Raw genomic sequence first — 18240 nt, forward strand, 5'->3', positions numbered from 1 at the left:
CAGTCTGGATTGGACACTGCTGATTCAGTGGCAAGAGTGATGGGCTCTGCTGTGGCTACAAGAAGGCATGCCTGGCTTAGGTCTTCAGGTTTCTCTCTTGATGTTCAGAATATGCTTCTAGATCTTCCCTTTGATGGGTCAAGGCTTTTTGGGGAAAAGGCTGATTATACTTTGCAAAGGTTCACAGACCGTAGGGCTACAGCTACATCTTTAGGACTCAAAACTCAGTCTAGAGGTTTTGGTTTCAAAAGATAGCGTAGCTTTGGCAGAATGTCTTGCTTTCGTGGCTGTCAGCATCCTCAGTTAAAGCAGCAGAACATCCAGAGCAAATCTTATAGAGGGAAGAACAGAGGTAGTTTGCGGGGTGCAGCCCGTCAACTCTCCTTCTCCTCTTCTGCCCCATCCACTGGTGTCTCTGGAAAGCAGCCCCAGATCCCCCATCTTGGGGCATGCTGGTCATGTTGAGTGTCCCATTTTCTACAAGATTTTAAATGTGTAACATCAGACCTTTTGGGTTTTGAATCTTGTGGAAAATGGGTATGCCCTTCCGGCAGTTTCCCCTCCTTGTCCTCCTCACCAGGGCGGATGTTCAGAGGACCATTTATTGCTTTTTCAGCAGGAGGTTCTTCTGTTATTGCAAAAATGGTGCGAAAAATGTGGTTCCGGAGCAGGAAAGGGGTCAGGGATGCTACTCCTGGTATTTTCTGATCCCCAAGAAGGATGGCAGGTTAAGGCCTATTCTGGATCGCCGGGTCAAGCAGGAGAAATTCAAGATGTTGACCCTAGCTCAGATTCTTCTGGTGTTGCAGCAGGAAGACTGAATGGTGTCAATCGATTTGCAGGATTCTTATTTTCACATTCCCATCCTGAAGTCACATCGGAATTAGCTCCGTTTTACGGTCGGTCCTTGCACTACCAGTTTGCGGTCCTCCTGTTTGGTCTTTTTTCCGCACCCCAAGTCTTCACAAAAGTGATGGCGGTGGTGGCACCTCATCTCAAAGTTTGGAATTAGTTTTCCCATACCTAGACGACTGGCTGCTCAAAGCAAAGTTCCTGGAGATGTTGCTTCATCATCTGCAGGTAACAGCGTAGCTGTTATACGTTTTGGGTTTCTCTATAATGTAACTAAGTCCCACCTGGTGCCCTCACAATGCAACCTGTTCATAGGGCCAGCACTGGATACTACAGTGTGTCGAGCCTTTCCACCTCTGCCGAGGATTCTCGACATTCAAGAAAGGATTCCCTTGTTTTACGATGGAGCGGTTGTTCCGGTCCAGAAGGTCCTACGCCTGCCCTGTCTGTTTGCCTCCTGCATTCTGTTGGTCAATCATTCACGCTGGCACATGAGGGCTCTCTAGTGATGTCTCTGCATGCAGTGGTATTAACACAACGGAGATCTCCGGGAGTCAGTCAGGATCTCCAGAGAAACTGCAGCGGATCTGTCTTGGATGAGTGTTCAGGGCAACTTGTCTCAAAGGAAACCCTTTCAGCTTCCCCCACTGGTGGCCACAGTGATCACGTATGCCTCCACTCTAGGGTTGGGTGCTCATCTGGGGGATCTGGAGGTCAAAGGTCTTTAGTCTCCAGAGGAAAGTTTGCTTTACATCAACCTTCTGAAATTGCGGGCTATTCGTTTGGCACTAAAGGCCTTCCTTCCGTCCCTTTGTGGTCCGTCAGTCAGTTGAGGTCCTGACGGACAACACTACCTCAGTATGGTACATCAACAAACAGGGAGTTGAAGGTTTTCAAGTTTATTTTATTTAGCAGAGTTACTTAAAACCATTGCTACACATAAGTCATTGCAAGTTCAAAAGTTAAAAATCGATTAAAAGACATTATAATATTTACAGTCCATTAAAAAAACAAGTCATTATTCTAGCAGCGTCAGTCTCTTTCCTTGTCAGCTGCAGTACTGATCTGATTTAGCATTCTTCCCCACTTTTCCTAAAAAATTTCACAAACCTGCAGTTGAGCTGCGTGTCCCCTGGTGCATAGCACGCTAACATGGCCTGTCTCCGTGTACGGATGCCTCTCTGATTGAAAAGTGGTTTTAAAGGCTGTCTCCTTTCCTCAGTTAGATCTTTGCACGTACAGATGAGATGCAGCATATCTTCTTGTGCCGTCTCACACAGACGGCAGTTAGCATCAGATTGTTTTTTCAGCCTATGTGGAAAGTGCTTTGTGCATAGCAGCAAGCCTAATCTGTATTTTAAAATTTTGATTTTTATATGTTTGGCGAAGCCGAAATCCAAGTACTTTTGTGCAGCCTGAGAAGAGTAGGTGCCCAGGGTTATCCAGCCATGCAACCTCATTGTTAGGGCTGCCTTATCTTCAATCCAAGATTCCATTTTTACAATTTTCTTTGTAGCTTTTTTGGGAAGACAGTGGCTTGTTGGAGTTGCCCAGAGTTCGGTAAGGCCCATGATTGACACACTAGTAGCTAAATATTTCGCTGTTGGAGATGACTGTTTCTGTTGTATCTCAGTCCATAAGTGCCAGTTTAAGGTACCTGGTTTAGATTTCCATACTCTGTCCCAGAAAATAACTGTTGCACCTTTCCTTGCAATGGTCTGTTTTTGCATGCCACACTCGAGCCTGATATGTGCTCAGAGACTCGTGTAGGGAGACCTAAGACCTTTCTATATACTTTAGCAACTACGGTGTCCAAGAGCCTTCCTCTCTGTGCCTCGCTCCTGTAGGTTATTGTTGGAAGAAGTTGTGCTCGTAAAACTTCAACCAAAGGGGCGTGTGAGGGGCCCGTTAACCTGGAGTTTAGGTTTCTCATTGAGACGGCTAAGGCTATGCCTTTCCTTTTAATTAAATCTCTTTGGGTTACAAAATACCCACCATAATCAATGGTCACCCCCAGGTATTTATACTCTGAGACTGAATCTATTTGGATCTTATCCCAAAACCAGTCAAGTATTTTCTTCAGGTTCTTTTTGATTGTCATGGTTTTGATTTTCTCAAAGTTGATGGTTTAAGTCATTAGCCTCAGAGTATTGGAACAGGAGGTCTAGAAGAGGCTGGAGACCCACCTTCGTTTGACTAATCAATACTACGTCATCACCGTAAAGTAGACATGGTAGTATTAGATTTCCAATCTTTGGTGAGTGTGTTGCATAATAGCAAGAATCAAATCTGCAAGAAACCGGTTGAATAACGTTGGGGCCAATACACAGCCTTGCATAAGGCCTTTTGTAGTTGGAATTTTCCTGGATAGAGTTGACCCGTCGCCAAGCTTTACTTGCACCCAAGTTTTATTGTGCAAGTTGATTAACAGGTTCAATAAAACGTGGGGGATGCCCCATCCTGCCAGTTTCTATCAGAGTTTGTCGGTTCACATGGTCAAAGGCTGCCCGGTAATCGATATAGCAGAAGTGTAGTGGCGTTCTTGGGGCCTCAGCCTTATCAATTAACAAAGCCATTGTTATTATATTTGTCGAGGTCCCCACGGATTTAGAGAAACCTGTTTGATTTAGGGGAATGATTGAGTTATCTTCCACCCAAAGTTGCAGCTCGTCCAGCAGTGTCCCAGCAAATTATTTTGCATCGTTGTCCAAGAGGCCAACTAACCCATAACTTCTGGGATGGAACTTGTCACCTGATTTAAAGATTGGTGAAATATCGAGATCCGCCAATATGGAGGGAGTTGACCTGTTCTTATTTCCCAAAACAAAGGACAAAGAGCCTTTGCCCAGTATTCTACATTTTGTTTGTAGAGCACGGGTGGGATTCCGTTAGGCCCCGGAGCCCCTGCTTGCCTTCCCTTCTTGATGTACTTATTAATTGATTTTGTATAATCATTTAAAGGAATAAATCCCGGTGATTCTCCTTCAAACAGTTCCTCAGAAATTACATTTCCCTTATTGGTTTGATGCTTTAAGGTCGTATGCCGCTTTGTAGAGTCTATGCTAGTTTCAGAATGCAAAACAGTTCTTTCTTAAAGTGGTTTCCAAGGAAAGTGGCCCAGTCCTCTTCAGATATATTTGAAGACCAGGCCCTCGTGCTTCGGGTGAGTAAATCTTTTTATAGTTTCCCAAAATCTCGCACTGTTTTTCAGTTTAGTGTCCACATGCAATTACGCCCATAGGGTGTTATTCGTTGTTGTGCCTGGCTTCCCAGATCGCTCGCTTTAAGCCTAAACAGGGAGTTGAAGGGTCATTTGGTCTCTGCAGAGAGGCTTTGTGACTCGGGTCCTAGGCTCAGGGCTGTCAGATTTGTGTGTTCGCAAATCATTTTGCCGGTGTGCTAAATGTACGTGCGGACAGTCTCAGTCAGCATTACTCGGCCAATCACAAGTGGCGGCTTCATCCAGAGGTAGTTAATCTTGTCTCAAGAAGTGGGGATTTCCTCGGTTGTACCTCTATGCCACTCGCGAGAAAGCGCACTGCCTGTCGTTCTGCAGTCTCCAGTTTCCGATGCAGGGAGCTTTGGGCGACACGTTTCAGTTGGATTGGAGGATTCCTCGGTTTCTGAGGAAGATTTGCCAAGACCGGGCCCAAGCCATATTGATCCCTCTGGATTGGCCAAGGCGGGTGTGGTACATAAATCTACTTCACCTCTCATCGCACCCTCCGCTCCGTCTCAGGGCAGACCTCCTCTCGTAGTCGCAGGGGCAGGTTCTTCACCCTCACCTCCAGAGTTTGCACCTTCATGCCTGGAGATTGAACAGGGCAACCTGAGTTCTTTCTCTCTCCCACCCAATGTGGTATTTTATTATCCAGAAGACACTACCAAATCGGTTTATTCCTCTAGGTGGTCTAAATTTGTTAAATGGTGTGTAGAGGTTTATTGATCCTTTGAAAGCCCGTTTGTCTAACATTTTTTTTAAACCGTTTTTATTAATGAGAGAAAAAATAAAATAAAAATATAAGGCAATAGTAAAACAATAGTTGGGTCCACAGTACACATTTACATACTTCAGTGCAGATTGCATTCGAAAAACGTAGCACACGCCCTCCCGTTCAATCATGGTAATAATGTCCAGTATGTCCACCAAGTAACCTACACATAAGATCAAATTTGCAAAACAGACATATACACCAGTTTGTACTTATTAAATGAGCAATCACCTTCTTTAGTTCCGGGTAAGAGCACAATTTCTACATCAGAAATGTCCAATAGGGCATGTCCTTCATGTTCCGATTCAACTGTAGGAGATGAGCAGATTTTGCCTCTGTATCTATTCCACTTCCCCCATTTGTGATCCCATTTCTTAGGCCAACCCCTGTGTTTGAATACATCTATCTCGGCGATCATTGCCCTGTCTGTCGACTGCCCAGTCATGTAGGGTCGGACTGCCCCACCCCCCATTTTTGCACAACATAACTTTTTGCGGCGGCCTCACCCCAATGAAGCTCACGTTTTCTCTGATTGCATTAAATCAGTGGCATCCCAAATGTTTAGGAGACATAGTTGGGGTGAGGCCTTCAGTGTCTACCACCCGCTCTCTCCATCTGCTTTGTAACCCTGCTCCAGTATTGTTGCGCTATTGAGGAGTCCCATAGGATATGAAAAAGGTTCCCGGTTGATGGGATTGCCGAAAACACATGGAGTCAGTTCTCCTACCCATTTTGACCAAGATCCTTGCTTCCAAATATACATAATAAAGGATCTTCAATTGGACCAGGCGCAATCTCATTGGGATAGCCACTTCTCTAGGAGAAGCCAAAGCATTGCGCCAATCATCCTCATCTAAATCTCCCAGGTCTGCCTCCTAGTGGTTCCACACGGGGTCCGGCGATTATTTAATAGCTTTTCATACGCTAGGGATATGGCTTTTTTAGGCATGGGGTCAAGTATCAATCTGTCCTCCAGCGGAGAGGCCTCATGAAGAGGGACATCCTTGGGTAATGTAGCAGTGACTGTGTGGCTAATCTTTACATATCTGAAAGTCCCGGTTTGCGCTAATTGATATTTAGTCTGCAGGTCTGCAAAGGTGGCCACTTTTCCCCCCCCCACCCACAGATCCCCCACTGTTTAGATGCCTATCATGTCCCACCTATCAAACCCAAGGCATTTGCTGAGCTGGTCTGGTTCCCAGAGTGGTGTGGCTTTTGTAAGCTTGTTATGCCTGCCTCATCTCCTTTCACTCCATGTTAGACCTCTACTGTGCGTGCAGTGTGTCCCGTGAGATTAAGCTTGTGGGGGTTTGTGCAGAGTGCCCTATTATATCCCCCGTGTCCCAGAAGCCATCGGTCTGTACGGAAATTTGGGTGGTCTTATTCCCAGTGTACCCATTTGTTGATTGCAACCAGCTGGGAGGCTTGACAATAAAGCTGCATGTCTGGTAGAGCAATACCCCCATCATACCACCCCATTGTCAAATTTTTCATGGCTATGCGCGGGCCCGACCATCCCACAGCAGCCCTTGCACCAAGCCCTCAATACTGGCAAAGTAGGTGTCAGGAATCGCATTAGGGGCGTTCTGCAATGCACATGTGGCAGTGGCAGCATCTTGAAAAGTGCCGCCCGTCCCAAGAGTATGGGGAGGCATCGCCAATGTTTAGCGTCGGATCAAAGTCTGGTCAGGGGTACTAACCAGTTTGACTCATAGAATGTCGGATCTGGTGTAATGCATATGCCGAGGTACTTGAAACCCTGTGATGCCACTGTATGTCATAGCCCCTAGGATTGCCTGGCGATGTACCCCATAGCACGTAGAGTTATGAAATATATGGTGGACCTGGCAGAGGGACTTTGAGGACGAGGCAAAGTATAGGAGTATGTCGGCCGCGTGTAAAAGAAATGCGGTCTTCGTGGTCCTCTGTCCACTTCAGACCCCTGATCCCCAGGTCTCCCCTGATCCAGACAGCCAAAGGCTCTAGTACCAGGGCAAAGAGCAGGGGCGACAGAGGGCATCCCTGTCTAGCGCCTTTCCTCAATGTGAATTGGCTAGAGACGTGGTTATTAAATGTCAATTGTGCGATTGGTTGGGCGTAAAGGAGTTGGATCCACTTTATAAAGTTAGGTCCAAATACCATCCTTGTCAGCACTGCGAAAAGAACGTCCCACTCGGCATAGATGCGTCCAGCGATAGCAGAGCTGCGTCCTCCCTGATCGTGCCACGTCTACCCAGGACCCCATGCAATCGCCTTAAGTTAAATGATGTGTTCCTCCCTGGCATAAACTTGGATTGATCAGAGTGTACAAGCTCGGTAATATAGGGGATGAGTCTATTGGCCAACAGTTTTGCTAGTGTTTTAGCCTCAACCGGGAGGAGGGAAATGGGACATAGTCATCTGGTGGTACGCTCGGTTTGTGGATGACCACATTGGAGGTCGCCCTAACAGCAGCAGGCAGGGTCCCTATGTCAAAGCTTTCAGTATACATTTGCTATAAATGGGTAGAGAGTTTGGAAGCTAGCGGCATGAAGAATTCGATTGGGAGCCCGTTGGGTCCCTTGGCTTTACCTGACCGGACATCTTGAATTGCTTTCTGAATTTTGGCCTCCGTAATGTCGCCCTCTAGGGAGTTTCTTGCGTGGACAGACAAGCAACTTTATTAATCGAAAGGAGGTCCGTAGCCATGGATGACTGGAATGTCTCGTAGGACGTATATACCGATGAGAAGTAGGTGGCAAAAGTTTCGGCGATCTGCTGGGCATCAGTAATTGTCTCCATTGGCCCCACGTACTGAGTGAACCCACCTGGACAATTGTTCTTTTTCTCTCCAGCCAGGCCAGAAGTTTACCTGTCCGTTCACCATGCTCTTATATCTTGTGACGAGTGGTGTTATACCTTGCTTTGGCCTCTTCCGTCAGAAGCTGTTGATAGTCAAGACGCACAATTGCCAGGATGTCCTCCGCAAGTTCTGTTAAGCGTTCGGTGAGTTCCCTCTTATGCCTAACCATCAGCGATAAGGCTCTGCCTTTCATAACGGCACTGAACGCCCCCCACAGCACTTGGTCTGAGGTGAACGACCCCATATTTTCCTGAAAATAAGTCTGCTTCTTTGAGTAGTGTTCTTAATGCCCAGGGATTTATAGTGAGGGTAGTGCAGCGCTTGGGTAGTCTGAGTGGTGAGAACGGCGGTGTGATAAGAGACTTCCCGCACGAGGCACCTGGATTCCGTGAAAAAATGTGTGTCTTGAGCGTGAGTAAACAGATGGTCTATACGCGATTGGCTATTGGCTAAAGTAAAATGTAAATTGCACAGTGGTACGGTTAAGCCACCTCCAGATATCCTCCAGGCCCATAGCGGACAGGCGGGCAGGCCTTAGCCCCCCCCCCCCCCCCCCCCCCCCCCCCCCGGCGCCAATAGCCGTACGGGCAAGCCAAGCTGGAGTGCTCCAAGGTCTTGCTGTGTGGGACCCTGCAACCCAGGAGGGATAAGACGCAGATACAACATTGAGTCTGTCCCTCCCCGGTGCCAGACAGCGATACATATCTACTCTGTCAGACCAAGCCCTGTGTATCATATATGGACATCCTCTGCGTAGGAGCATGCTGGCGCTGCGTGACCCTGAGGTAACCCCTGAGTGAGCGACCAAACGATATCCCCATCTATTCAATGCCCCGCCTGAGTTGCCAATTAAAAGCGTCTCTTGGAGAAGCGCTTGCCGCTTCAGGTACTGGAGAACTATGCCCCACTTGATTTAATCTCCCAAGCCATTAACATTCCATGTAAGGAGTTTAACAGCTAAGTGAGGTCCCATGTGAATATAGGTAGGTGAGCAATGTAGAGCCTTGAAACAGAGGATATACCCATGGCTGGATAGTGAGGGTAGTGGATGTTAGCCAACATGTAATGCGTCAGTAAATCAGACTGAGTATTTTTAGGATCTGCAGATGGACTAATGGACACATCCCTACTTACTGCCCGTGCTTCCCATGGTGATGCAATAGAAAACTGAATGTGGACATAGTGCCATAGAGAAGTGCTGCACCAGAGGTCTTGACCCATCAATGAAAGAAAGAACAAGTTTTATTAATGCACATAAACAGAAAATAAACCAGTTCAAACAACCCCCCCTCCAACTCCCAACACCCACCCCCCACCCTGCCTCCCTGCAAAACTGGCACAAAAACACCTGCCACCCCCAATTTGCATAGTGCCTGTCGCCCACCCACAACAGTATCGGAAACGTGATCCAACCCCACTCCCTGGGGCATCAATTCGTAAAAGCATTTGTATTCCTGGCATTCGACCCCATAATGTACGAATCAGACCTATTAAGTGGTATTCTTCAAGAATCAAAAGTCTGCAATGCCATGTCTACAGGAAACCAATGGCAGCATAGATCTGGACTTGCATGATCTATAATATGCTGGAGATTATACTAAAAGGCGGTTAACACTAGAACAGCCTCTATCTATCAGGTTCATGGCCAAGAAGTAATTTAAACCAAAGAGCAGTCTCTCGCACCTTTAGGCCACGACCTCTATCTGTGTGGATATTGCGTCACTGATTCACTACCTTGCGGGGACCCCTGCCACTTGCTTGGCCTGCCGGCATCACCATTATCGCCCACAAGTTTATGGGGACGCTTGCCAACAGTTCGCCAGCCGTCAAGCCAGTCCAATGCATCCTCTGGTCTAGTGAAGAACCATACGTTCCCTTCAGACTAGACTCCAGCTTAGCAGGGAACAGCATGGCATACTTGATTTCTCGGTCCCGCATTGCACGCTACACGTCCAGCAAGCGACACCGCTGTTTCTGGATCCGCATGGTGAAGTCTGGGAAGAAGGTGACTTTGCTATTGTCTATCGCCAGAGGCGGGGCCGCTCTTGCTGCCTGGCGTATGGCATCCATGTCACGAAAGTTAAACACTCTTGCCAGGAGAGGTCAGGGAGGCGCCCCAGGTTTGGGCCTACCCCCAGGTACTCGGTGTGCTCGTCAATGGAAAAACATTTAGGGATGCCCCTTGGCTGGAGCATCAATTCCTCAATAAAGAGGTCAGCCGCCTGCCTTTCGGCCCGGTCCGTCACCCCTAAAATGCGAATGTTGTTGCGCCTCATGCTGCCTCAGTAATTGTCAAGCTGTGAAACAATTGCTTCCTGTGTAGTTTGTAGTTCAGTCACATGTCTCTTGAGAAGGTCTGTATCATTCGACAGTTCTTTGGTAGTGCTTTCAACAGTTCTGATGCGGTCAGACATTTTCTCATGTCCGCTCTAATCAAAGAATCCTCTGTGCCAATTGTATCAATGTGGGCTTCCAGTGAGGTAGGCACCATTGTTATAGCAGTTAAGATGTCCTGCAACGTGAGGTCCGGCTGACCCTCTCTGGGATTGGGGTTAGACTGTGTCTCATCCTGGCCCTTCTGCCAAGCCAATTTAGCCAATTTAGCCAGTTTTGTTTGCGTCCTGCCTTGACCACTGCAGCTGTTCGCCATGATGTAACTGGTGGATGCGGTATATCAGAGAAGGGGCTGAACCCTACCAGCTACTCACCGCCGCCTGCCGTAACCACGAGCCCTCACCCCCCTATCTGTTTCTGCCAGCAGGGCCCAGACTGGAGAGTACCACTATATCGAAGGAGTCCCACACTGATGAAAGGGGGGGGGGGAGAAAGAACAGGGAATTTGAGGGGAACCACAACAGTTGGTCGACGTGCAGCACAGCGTAGAGCCTCAAATGTGAAATACCAGACGGCCTTGGCTTAGATGAGTGCTGGATTCCGACTCTCAGCGCAAACCCTCCCTGCCCAGAGTTTATATAGCATGCTAATCACTTGTCAAGTGTACAGATGACCGGCTTAGTTCAGGCGGAACCGCCATCTGAAATATTGACCAGGGCCACCCAGGCTGCACCCCCACTCTGGGGCCGTCGAAGAAGCGCAGGCTTTAGTCCACACAATGCCACTGTAGCACTTCCCTCAGGCGTCCAAAAGAGTTCTCAAGGCCCGAACAGTGGGCCCAATTAACCACGGCGGCATTTGGTTTATGCGCTGAGGCGCCGCAGGGTGCACCGCAGCCGCGGTCTACAATGCCACTGTTGAGGCCCAGAGTGGGGTTTGGGCAGTGTGCAAGGAGCTAGAATGGGGCCGATAGTTCTCCAGTGACACCCAGGGCGGGACCCTGCATAAAAGGTCTTCACAGCCAGTTCAGCTCAAGCCATCCTCTCGCAGTAATGAAGCGTTCTGAAGGCCGATGTCCCGCGTGGCACACTATCACGCAGGGCACACAGGAAGTCAATAAGCTGGATACAGCGCCAGCGGCTGCGTACTTGCCGCTGATGTGGGAAACTCTACACTGCCTCCTCAGCCCAGTCGTAGGCCCAGACATCATGCCGCAACCGCAGTGTAGATTAGTGCGCGCGGCCAAGGAGTGATGGGATACGCCCGCTCCTCCAGAGCTGCCACACTGCTCAGGTCTTTTTCAGCCTCACTAACTCCTCCGATCGAGGCAGTCCTCCGCTCAACTGAAGGGCACAATATCAAGGCCAGGCGAGCTCCACCACGAGCGATTTTGGCCGAGCAAGATGTTTTAATCCGGATTTTTCAGAAGTGGCGCAACAAAGCTAGGCTACGGTGCAGCCATTTCCCTCGGCTGTTGGCCACGCCCCCTTGTCTAACATACTTGAGTTTTCCCTTTGTTTTGCTCAGCAGGACTCTGCGGTATCTACAGTAAAGGGGTATTTGACTGCTTTGTCGGCTTTTCTGTGTTTTCCGGACCAGCGGTCTTTGTTTAATTCCCCCATTGTTATGAGGTTCATTAAGGGCCTTACTAATAGGTTTCCTCTCACTCCTTTCATTATGCCTCAGTGGTATTTAAATCTTGTTCTTACATTTCTACTGGGTTCTCCTTTTGAGCCTCTTCATAGTTATCTGTTGAGGCTTTTTTCTTACAAAACGGTCTTTCTGATCGCTATTACCTCGGTTAGGAGGGTAAGTGAGCTTCAGGCTCTTAGTTCCAAACCTCCGTTTTTGAACATTCATGCAGAAAAGATGGTTCTCAGGACCAGGGATGTTTTTCTACCTAAAGTGGTTGCTCCCTTTCATCTTGGGCAATCCATTACTTTACCTACCTTCTATCCTCCCCCTCACCCTTCCAAGGAGGAGGAAAGACTTCATCGTTTGGATCTTAAGAGAGCTGTCAGTTTCTCTTTGGACAGAACCAAAGATCTGGGGCTGGACGATCAGCTCTTTGTGGGCTATGTTGGGCGAATGAAAGGCAAGGCTGTGCACAAGCGCACCCTCTCCAGGTGGATCATCTTGTGCATCAAGATCTGCTACGCCTTGGCCAAGAAGGAACCGCCCGAAGGTATCCGAGCTCATTCCACCAGACCTAAATCATCATCTTCTGCTCTGTTTAGAGGTGTTCCTGTTATCTGTAAGGCAGCAACTTGGGCCTCCCTCCATACCTTTGCGAAGCATTACTGCTTGGATTCTGAGGTTAGGAGGGACGGCCACTTTGCACTCTGTGCTTCAGGATTTTTTGGTATAGGTTGGTGGACACCCACCTCCAAGAGTGGGACTGCTGTGGGATTCTATTCGAAAGGTGAGGAATCCACAGGCAGATGTATCCATCAGAAGAGCAAGTTACTTACCTTTGGTAACGCTTTTTTTTTTGTCCTCCTTTTACAGAATAACTTGATGGGTTGATTCTCTCGTGTTTCTATGTCTTGTTTTTAGGGACCAGACCGAAGACCATAGAACTAGAGCATTGCGCTATAACCCACAAGTATACTGCTGTTTCCAATTCCATCTCCGCACTCACTAGACCAACCCTTGAAATAAGGAGATAATATGACCAATAGAGTAGATGGCATAATCATCGGACTCACATTTATTTTTCTCTCCACTTTACCTACGGAGCCCACACTCTCTCCGCTTTTTTGATCGCACGCCATAGCTGATTCACTAATATAAATAACACTTTTCAAATATTCAGAAAAAATCGGAGAATTGCAAGATTTCCTTAGTTTACCAAATTCCCGACTTGCTAACAAGACAGCATTAAATAGAAAATTGGATTCTACAGTAAAAATTTGTATTTCTTGATCCAAACTAGATAAAAAAAAGAGTAAACTAATTTTTTGTTGTATTCCGATAATTTTATCCAGGAAAGCATTAATCTCAATCCAAAAAGAAACAACTTTTGAACATGACATAATCAAATGTATAGCGTCCGCCTCCATCTGCGCACATCTGGGACATATATAAACCTTGCCAGTAACCTTTAATAGTTTTTCAGGAGACCAATATACCTGATGAGTACTAAACAAATGATTTTGTTTTAGTGGTGCAGACTTTACTACTTTACGCAGTGTGACCTATGAATTTGCATCAGGTCTCGATTGTCCAGCTCTTCACCCCACAATTGTATTAACTTCGCTTTCGATATTTCTGTCCGCCTCCACAAAACCCAGTACCAAAATTATGTTTCCTTGCACCACTGTCCGGTTCTCATTACTTGATCAGAGTTATCATCTTCCCTCTCTGCCCAAGTCTTGCCTTGCTGACCAGGCACGGAGTTGATAATATTTACACCTAGTCAGTCAGCCATTGGTACAATCACTCAATGCTTCCTAGCTCACCAAGTTATTACCAACCTTAAGGTCTGCCCAGCGAAAAATAGCACCTCTTATAAGGGGTTGACTCAGTTGATCCCTCAAACACGCCGGTGTACCAGGACCATCCGGTACATCAGTCAATAAAGCCTCAAAAAGCGTGCTTATTGATGAATTGTCTACTTTGTTGGCTGGCAGACGGACATTCTTGAATTGGAAGGCATATCAATATGCAAAAATGTCTGGTAATGCCAATCGTCCATTGTCTAACCTCCTATGTAATTCTTTTCCAGGAAATCCTCGGGCCTTTAGATGCCCAGCTGATACTCCCTATTCTTCCCTGTAGTTTTGCTATGTCTTTCTTTTGGAACGTCAATGGGATAGTATTAAATAAGAATGTCACTTTTTATAAGATCATAGATTATAAGAACACAGGTTATAAGATCTGTTCTGGGATCATTGTAGCTCGGCTGGCTAGAGTAATGAGAGGTTATCCACCCTAACCAAAGGAGCTTTATTCCCGGGAGGCAATTGAATGAGCTTACCTTCCAGTTATTAGGAGTTATTGACCTGGCAGATGCTCGGAAACTGCCTCTAACGATAGGGGCAGTGGACGCAGACAAGACCTTCGACCAGGTACATTGGCCCTACCTATGGGAAGCCCTGCGAATATTTGGTTTTCCATTAAATATGGTATCAGCAATTCAGACCTTCTATCATTGCCCTAAAGCTAGAGTCCTAATAAATGGGAAGTTGTCAGAATGGTTTGAAATTTTTTAGAGGTACAAGGCAGGGCTGCCCCCTTTCCCCGCTTCTCTTTAATATATATATCGAGCCGCTACCAAACCTGATTAGGTCTGACATGGCTATTACCCCTTTCAAATCGGGCACTTATGAAGTTGTTAAGGCTCTATGCTGATGACCTGTTGCTTTATATAAGTAAGCCGCAAGAGGCAATCCCAAATTTGATGAGGAAGGCGGAGGTCTTTGGCTATATTTCAGGGTATAAAGTGAATCCGGGGAAAACTGAGATCATGGACTGGAATCTGGAGGTGGTAAGTTGTGGTGCAAAGAACCAAATAAGATACCTTGGAATACAAATAACCCAGCAGATGGAAGATATTATAAAAGTAAACTGGAAGAAGGTTCTCGACTATGTAATAAGTTTACTCTCCAAGTGAGCGAACTTACCTCTAACCCCTACCCCCAACGCTTTTTCTGGTAGATACAGTATCTGCCTGTGTATTCCTCACTGACCCACCCGCCTCCTCGTTGTCCACCTTCGTATAACAAAGGTTTTATGTTTTATTTAATATGGCTTTTTTCCTGTGTATTTTAAATGCCTTGTTTTATTCATAGGAAATGCCTAGTTTATTTTTGATTCTTTATACTGTGTGCATCTATGTTTATATTGTATACTGTGCATACTTTTAATTATGATGTTGGTCCACCCGTTCGCCTCAGAGGCACGGAAAAAATGGGTGGAACTGACGTCAGCACGCCGACGAGGTCTGTTTGTGGCTCCAATGACGTCGGATGGAGTCAGCGGAGCCTTGTCTTTGTGACGTCCTCGTCAATGTGGGAGAGCTAGGAAAAAAGTTTCTGCGGAATGCTGGCGCAGGGGTAATTCAAAAGGTGAGGAATCCTCAGGCAGATACTTTATCCACCAGAAAAAACATTACCGAAGTTAAGTAACTTGTTCTTTACCCTCCAACATAAGATCCACTGACAACCACCTTATCTTCAGAAAACTACTCAAGAATTGGCTCTTTCCCACATAAGCACCATACGCAAACAGAAATTTACAGCATATCCCTCTGTATATAAGGGGGATGCCCAGACGTGGGTCCCAGGCACTCCACACCACTTGGAGTCAAGCTAGCCGGGCTGATGAGAGGTGTTACCTCGAAACCGGTCCGGTCCTCGGATGCTTGATTCCGTTCTGGGAAGGACATGGCTTTTGTAGTTCGGACTGGACTGTTCCCATGGGGCAACAGGGTCAGAGCTGATTTGCATATCGCCATTGTCTAACCCAGGGTGGTGTGGAGTGCAAAAAAACGATGGATTTGGGCCCAGATCTTTTGACTGGGGGAGTGTGTGACATTGATCCACATTCAGTCCATCACTTTTTGTTTTTGCAATTGACATCTATAAAGGCTGCATGGCTAAAGAAATCCTGTTTGATCCAGTTTGTTTTGATGACAGGCGAGCTGAGATTGTTGTTCATTCGCCAATATCAAATAGAAGCACTACCTGTATTTGAGACCTTCGGTCAGACCTCTAAATGCTGTACTATGTGGATTTCTGAGGAATAAAACTAGGTATGGCAGAGTAGTTTTGCAGTGTTTTGTGTTTTTTCACCGGAGAGCTCTATTGTTCCTAGCTCCTATTCACTCACTTGGAGTTGATTCTGTGTGTTCACAATATCCAGATAGTTAAGATAACACAACTAGTATTTTCATGTTAGTACCCAACTTCAAGACTAGTGGACTATACCGTTTTTATTATTTTGATCCATGAACTATGTTTGGATATTTCTCATCTGAACTTCACTTCAGGGTAAGTGTCCTGTTGGAAGATGCTTGCTCAACTACGTATACTAGGTAGTAGTTTGAGTATTGGAGTCAGAAAGGCGATGAAGAGGAAGAAGCTGTGCAGGGGTATAAAATTACCAGTATCATGTCAAAGAGACTTATGTATGTAAGGCCATTTTATGTCCACCTCCTATTCCTCAATAGTACATTGTCTAGTGTTGTTGCAGCCTGATAAAGACAACAAATATTGTCATTTGTGCATCACCAATTAATACTGTATACTGATGTGCATCATTCAGAAATCTAGCCTCTAAAAACACATTTCTCAGATAAAGTTATGGACCAGGATATTAAGTAGAAAATCAACTTAGAAAATGTCTGTTACACAGACAAAGAAGGCTAAAATAAGTATAATTTAAATCCATGATACTCAGTGGGGGCTGATTGTGGCCCTTTTAACCTTTACATGCGTCCCACCTGGTGAACAGGAGCACAAGATGCTGTATGGTTGCTGAGCACTAATATTGAGAAAATATATTAACCTGCATAGAAATGCTTGCCCGTTTGTGTAAGGAGATTTACATTTTTTTTTTAAACAATCTCAGACTCACCCTGAATTCCCTACTGCCACCCTGCTGGCATCAGTGCAGCCCTCTGTCACAGCACAGACAGTACTTTGTGGCCCCAGAGCAAATGTTTGAGTATCCGTGATTTAAATGGATCTGAGTAACCTTTCTTAACTAGAATTTTGATGCCTGCGAAGCTGTTAGTTGCTATTTTTTTATGTATCCTTTTCTTTGAATTTACAGGAACGTTTGGATTTCTCAATGAAAGAAATAATATTTGATCTTCTCAGTGTTGGGAAATCTCCTAAAACCTTCACCATCAACCCTGAGGTAATGCAACCTGTAACATCTTAGCCTAGATGCGGTCTCTCCCAATTGCTATTTACTTTTAATTGAACTACTTAGGATTGTGATTTGTTGCTCATACAGCAGAGTAATATTTTGTTTTGCAGCATGAATCCTTTTCTGAATTCACATGCTGTGCATTATTCCGCCATCTAGTGGTTGGGTCCAAAATTGTTTTTTTTTTTTATTGTTTTGGGCGTTGTCGACCACCATTTGGTGCTAGGTACGTCCCTTGTGTGACATCAGATGGCGCCCTGGAGATCGTTGTGCATGGTAGTCATCTTCAAATTCTTTTTTCTGCCGTTGGGTCCGGAAGCTGGACGGGAAGCTTGGTAGTTTTTTTTACACCACAATGTGTCAAAGAAAACCTCCCTTACGGACCTGGGTTTCTCCAGTGGTGATGAAGACCAGGGAATACCGGCAGAATCGACACACGAGGGCTCGGACGTCGAAATTCTGGAGTGGGACTCCGAAAAACCACACACCCACAAGAAGGCGAGCAACACAGGGAAGAAGACGGATAAGGTAAGACAACCGACACATCTGTCAGAACCAAAAAATAAGAAAATAAGGCGCAACCTAAAGTAGCCTAGACGCCGAAGAAAAAGCAAGCGAGGGTCAGCCGCAATCTAAGGAACCCCACCGAACCCTGCCAAGGGTCACTAAGGAGTGAAAATCGCAGCAGACGCCGAAACCGAGGGTGGAGCACGAAGCCGCAAAAACAGGTGCACCACTGTCGAAACAAGAGACGGGCGCCCAAAAAGAGAAAATCTCCTGTCACCAAAGCTGAGTTAAGTCGAAAAGAAGAGGAAACAACTTGAGTCCGTTATGGCAGCGCTCCTCCAGAATAGGAGGGCGTTTGACGCTTCACTAAAAGACGTCCGAATTCCGAAAGCTCCGTTCATTGAACCAGAAAACGTTGACGCCGGAGAAGCGGAAGACACTGAAGGGAAGAAGAGGATAGCCTCAAATCACCCCTAACTCCTGAACCCCGCGAGGAAGATCTCGAGGAATAAATAGACGCTCCTGAAGAGGAGGAAGCCTCTGAAAATTCCGAGGGTAACTTTAACGACCTCGACACCGAAAGCCCAAAGAAGAGATATGCTAAAGGCAGAGAAAATGGCACTTCCACATGGAGAAAGACCCAAACTAAACACCAGTGGAGGGAAGAATATCTAAATTTTTACAAAAATGGAAAAACATCACAACCGACAATTGGGTTTTAAATACATTAAAATACAGGTACTGCCTAGAGCTCAGAAGTACACCGCTTGTGAACCTTCCAAAAATAAGACTATTTCAAAAACCAGAACTCGCACAGTTACATTTGGAGATCAAGGA

At 46.3% G+C, this 18240-nt stretch overlaps 1 protein-coding gene across 11 annotated transcripts in view; it reads left to right on the forward strand.

Moving 5' to 3' along the window:
- Positions 1–18240, forward strand: part of FRYL (FRY like transcription coactivator) — a 2483143-nt gene that overhangs the window by 737289 nt on the left and 1727614 nt on the right. For all 11 annotated transcript variants that reach the window (XM_086962669.1, XM_086962670.1, XM_086962671.1 and 8 more), the window contains one exon: positions 16798–16884. In XM_086962669.1, coding sequence (XP_086818795.1) covers positions 16798–16884 — 87 coding nt within the window. The remainder of the gene's footprint in view (positions 1–16797; positions 16885–18240) is intronic.

This window comes from Lissotriton vulgaris, chromosome 3_1 (genome assembly GCF_964263255.1).
Source record: "Lissotriton vulgaris chromosome 3_1, aLisVul1.2, whole genome shotgun sequence".
Taxonomy (NCBI): domain Eukaryota; kingdom Metazoa; phylum Chordata; class Amphibia; order Caudata; family Salamandridae; genus Lissotriton; species Lissotriton vulgaris.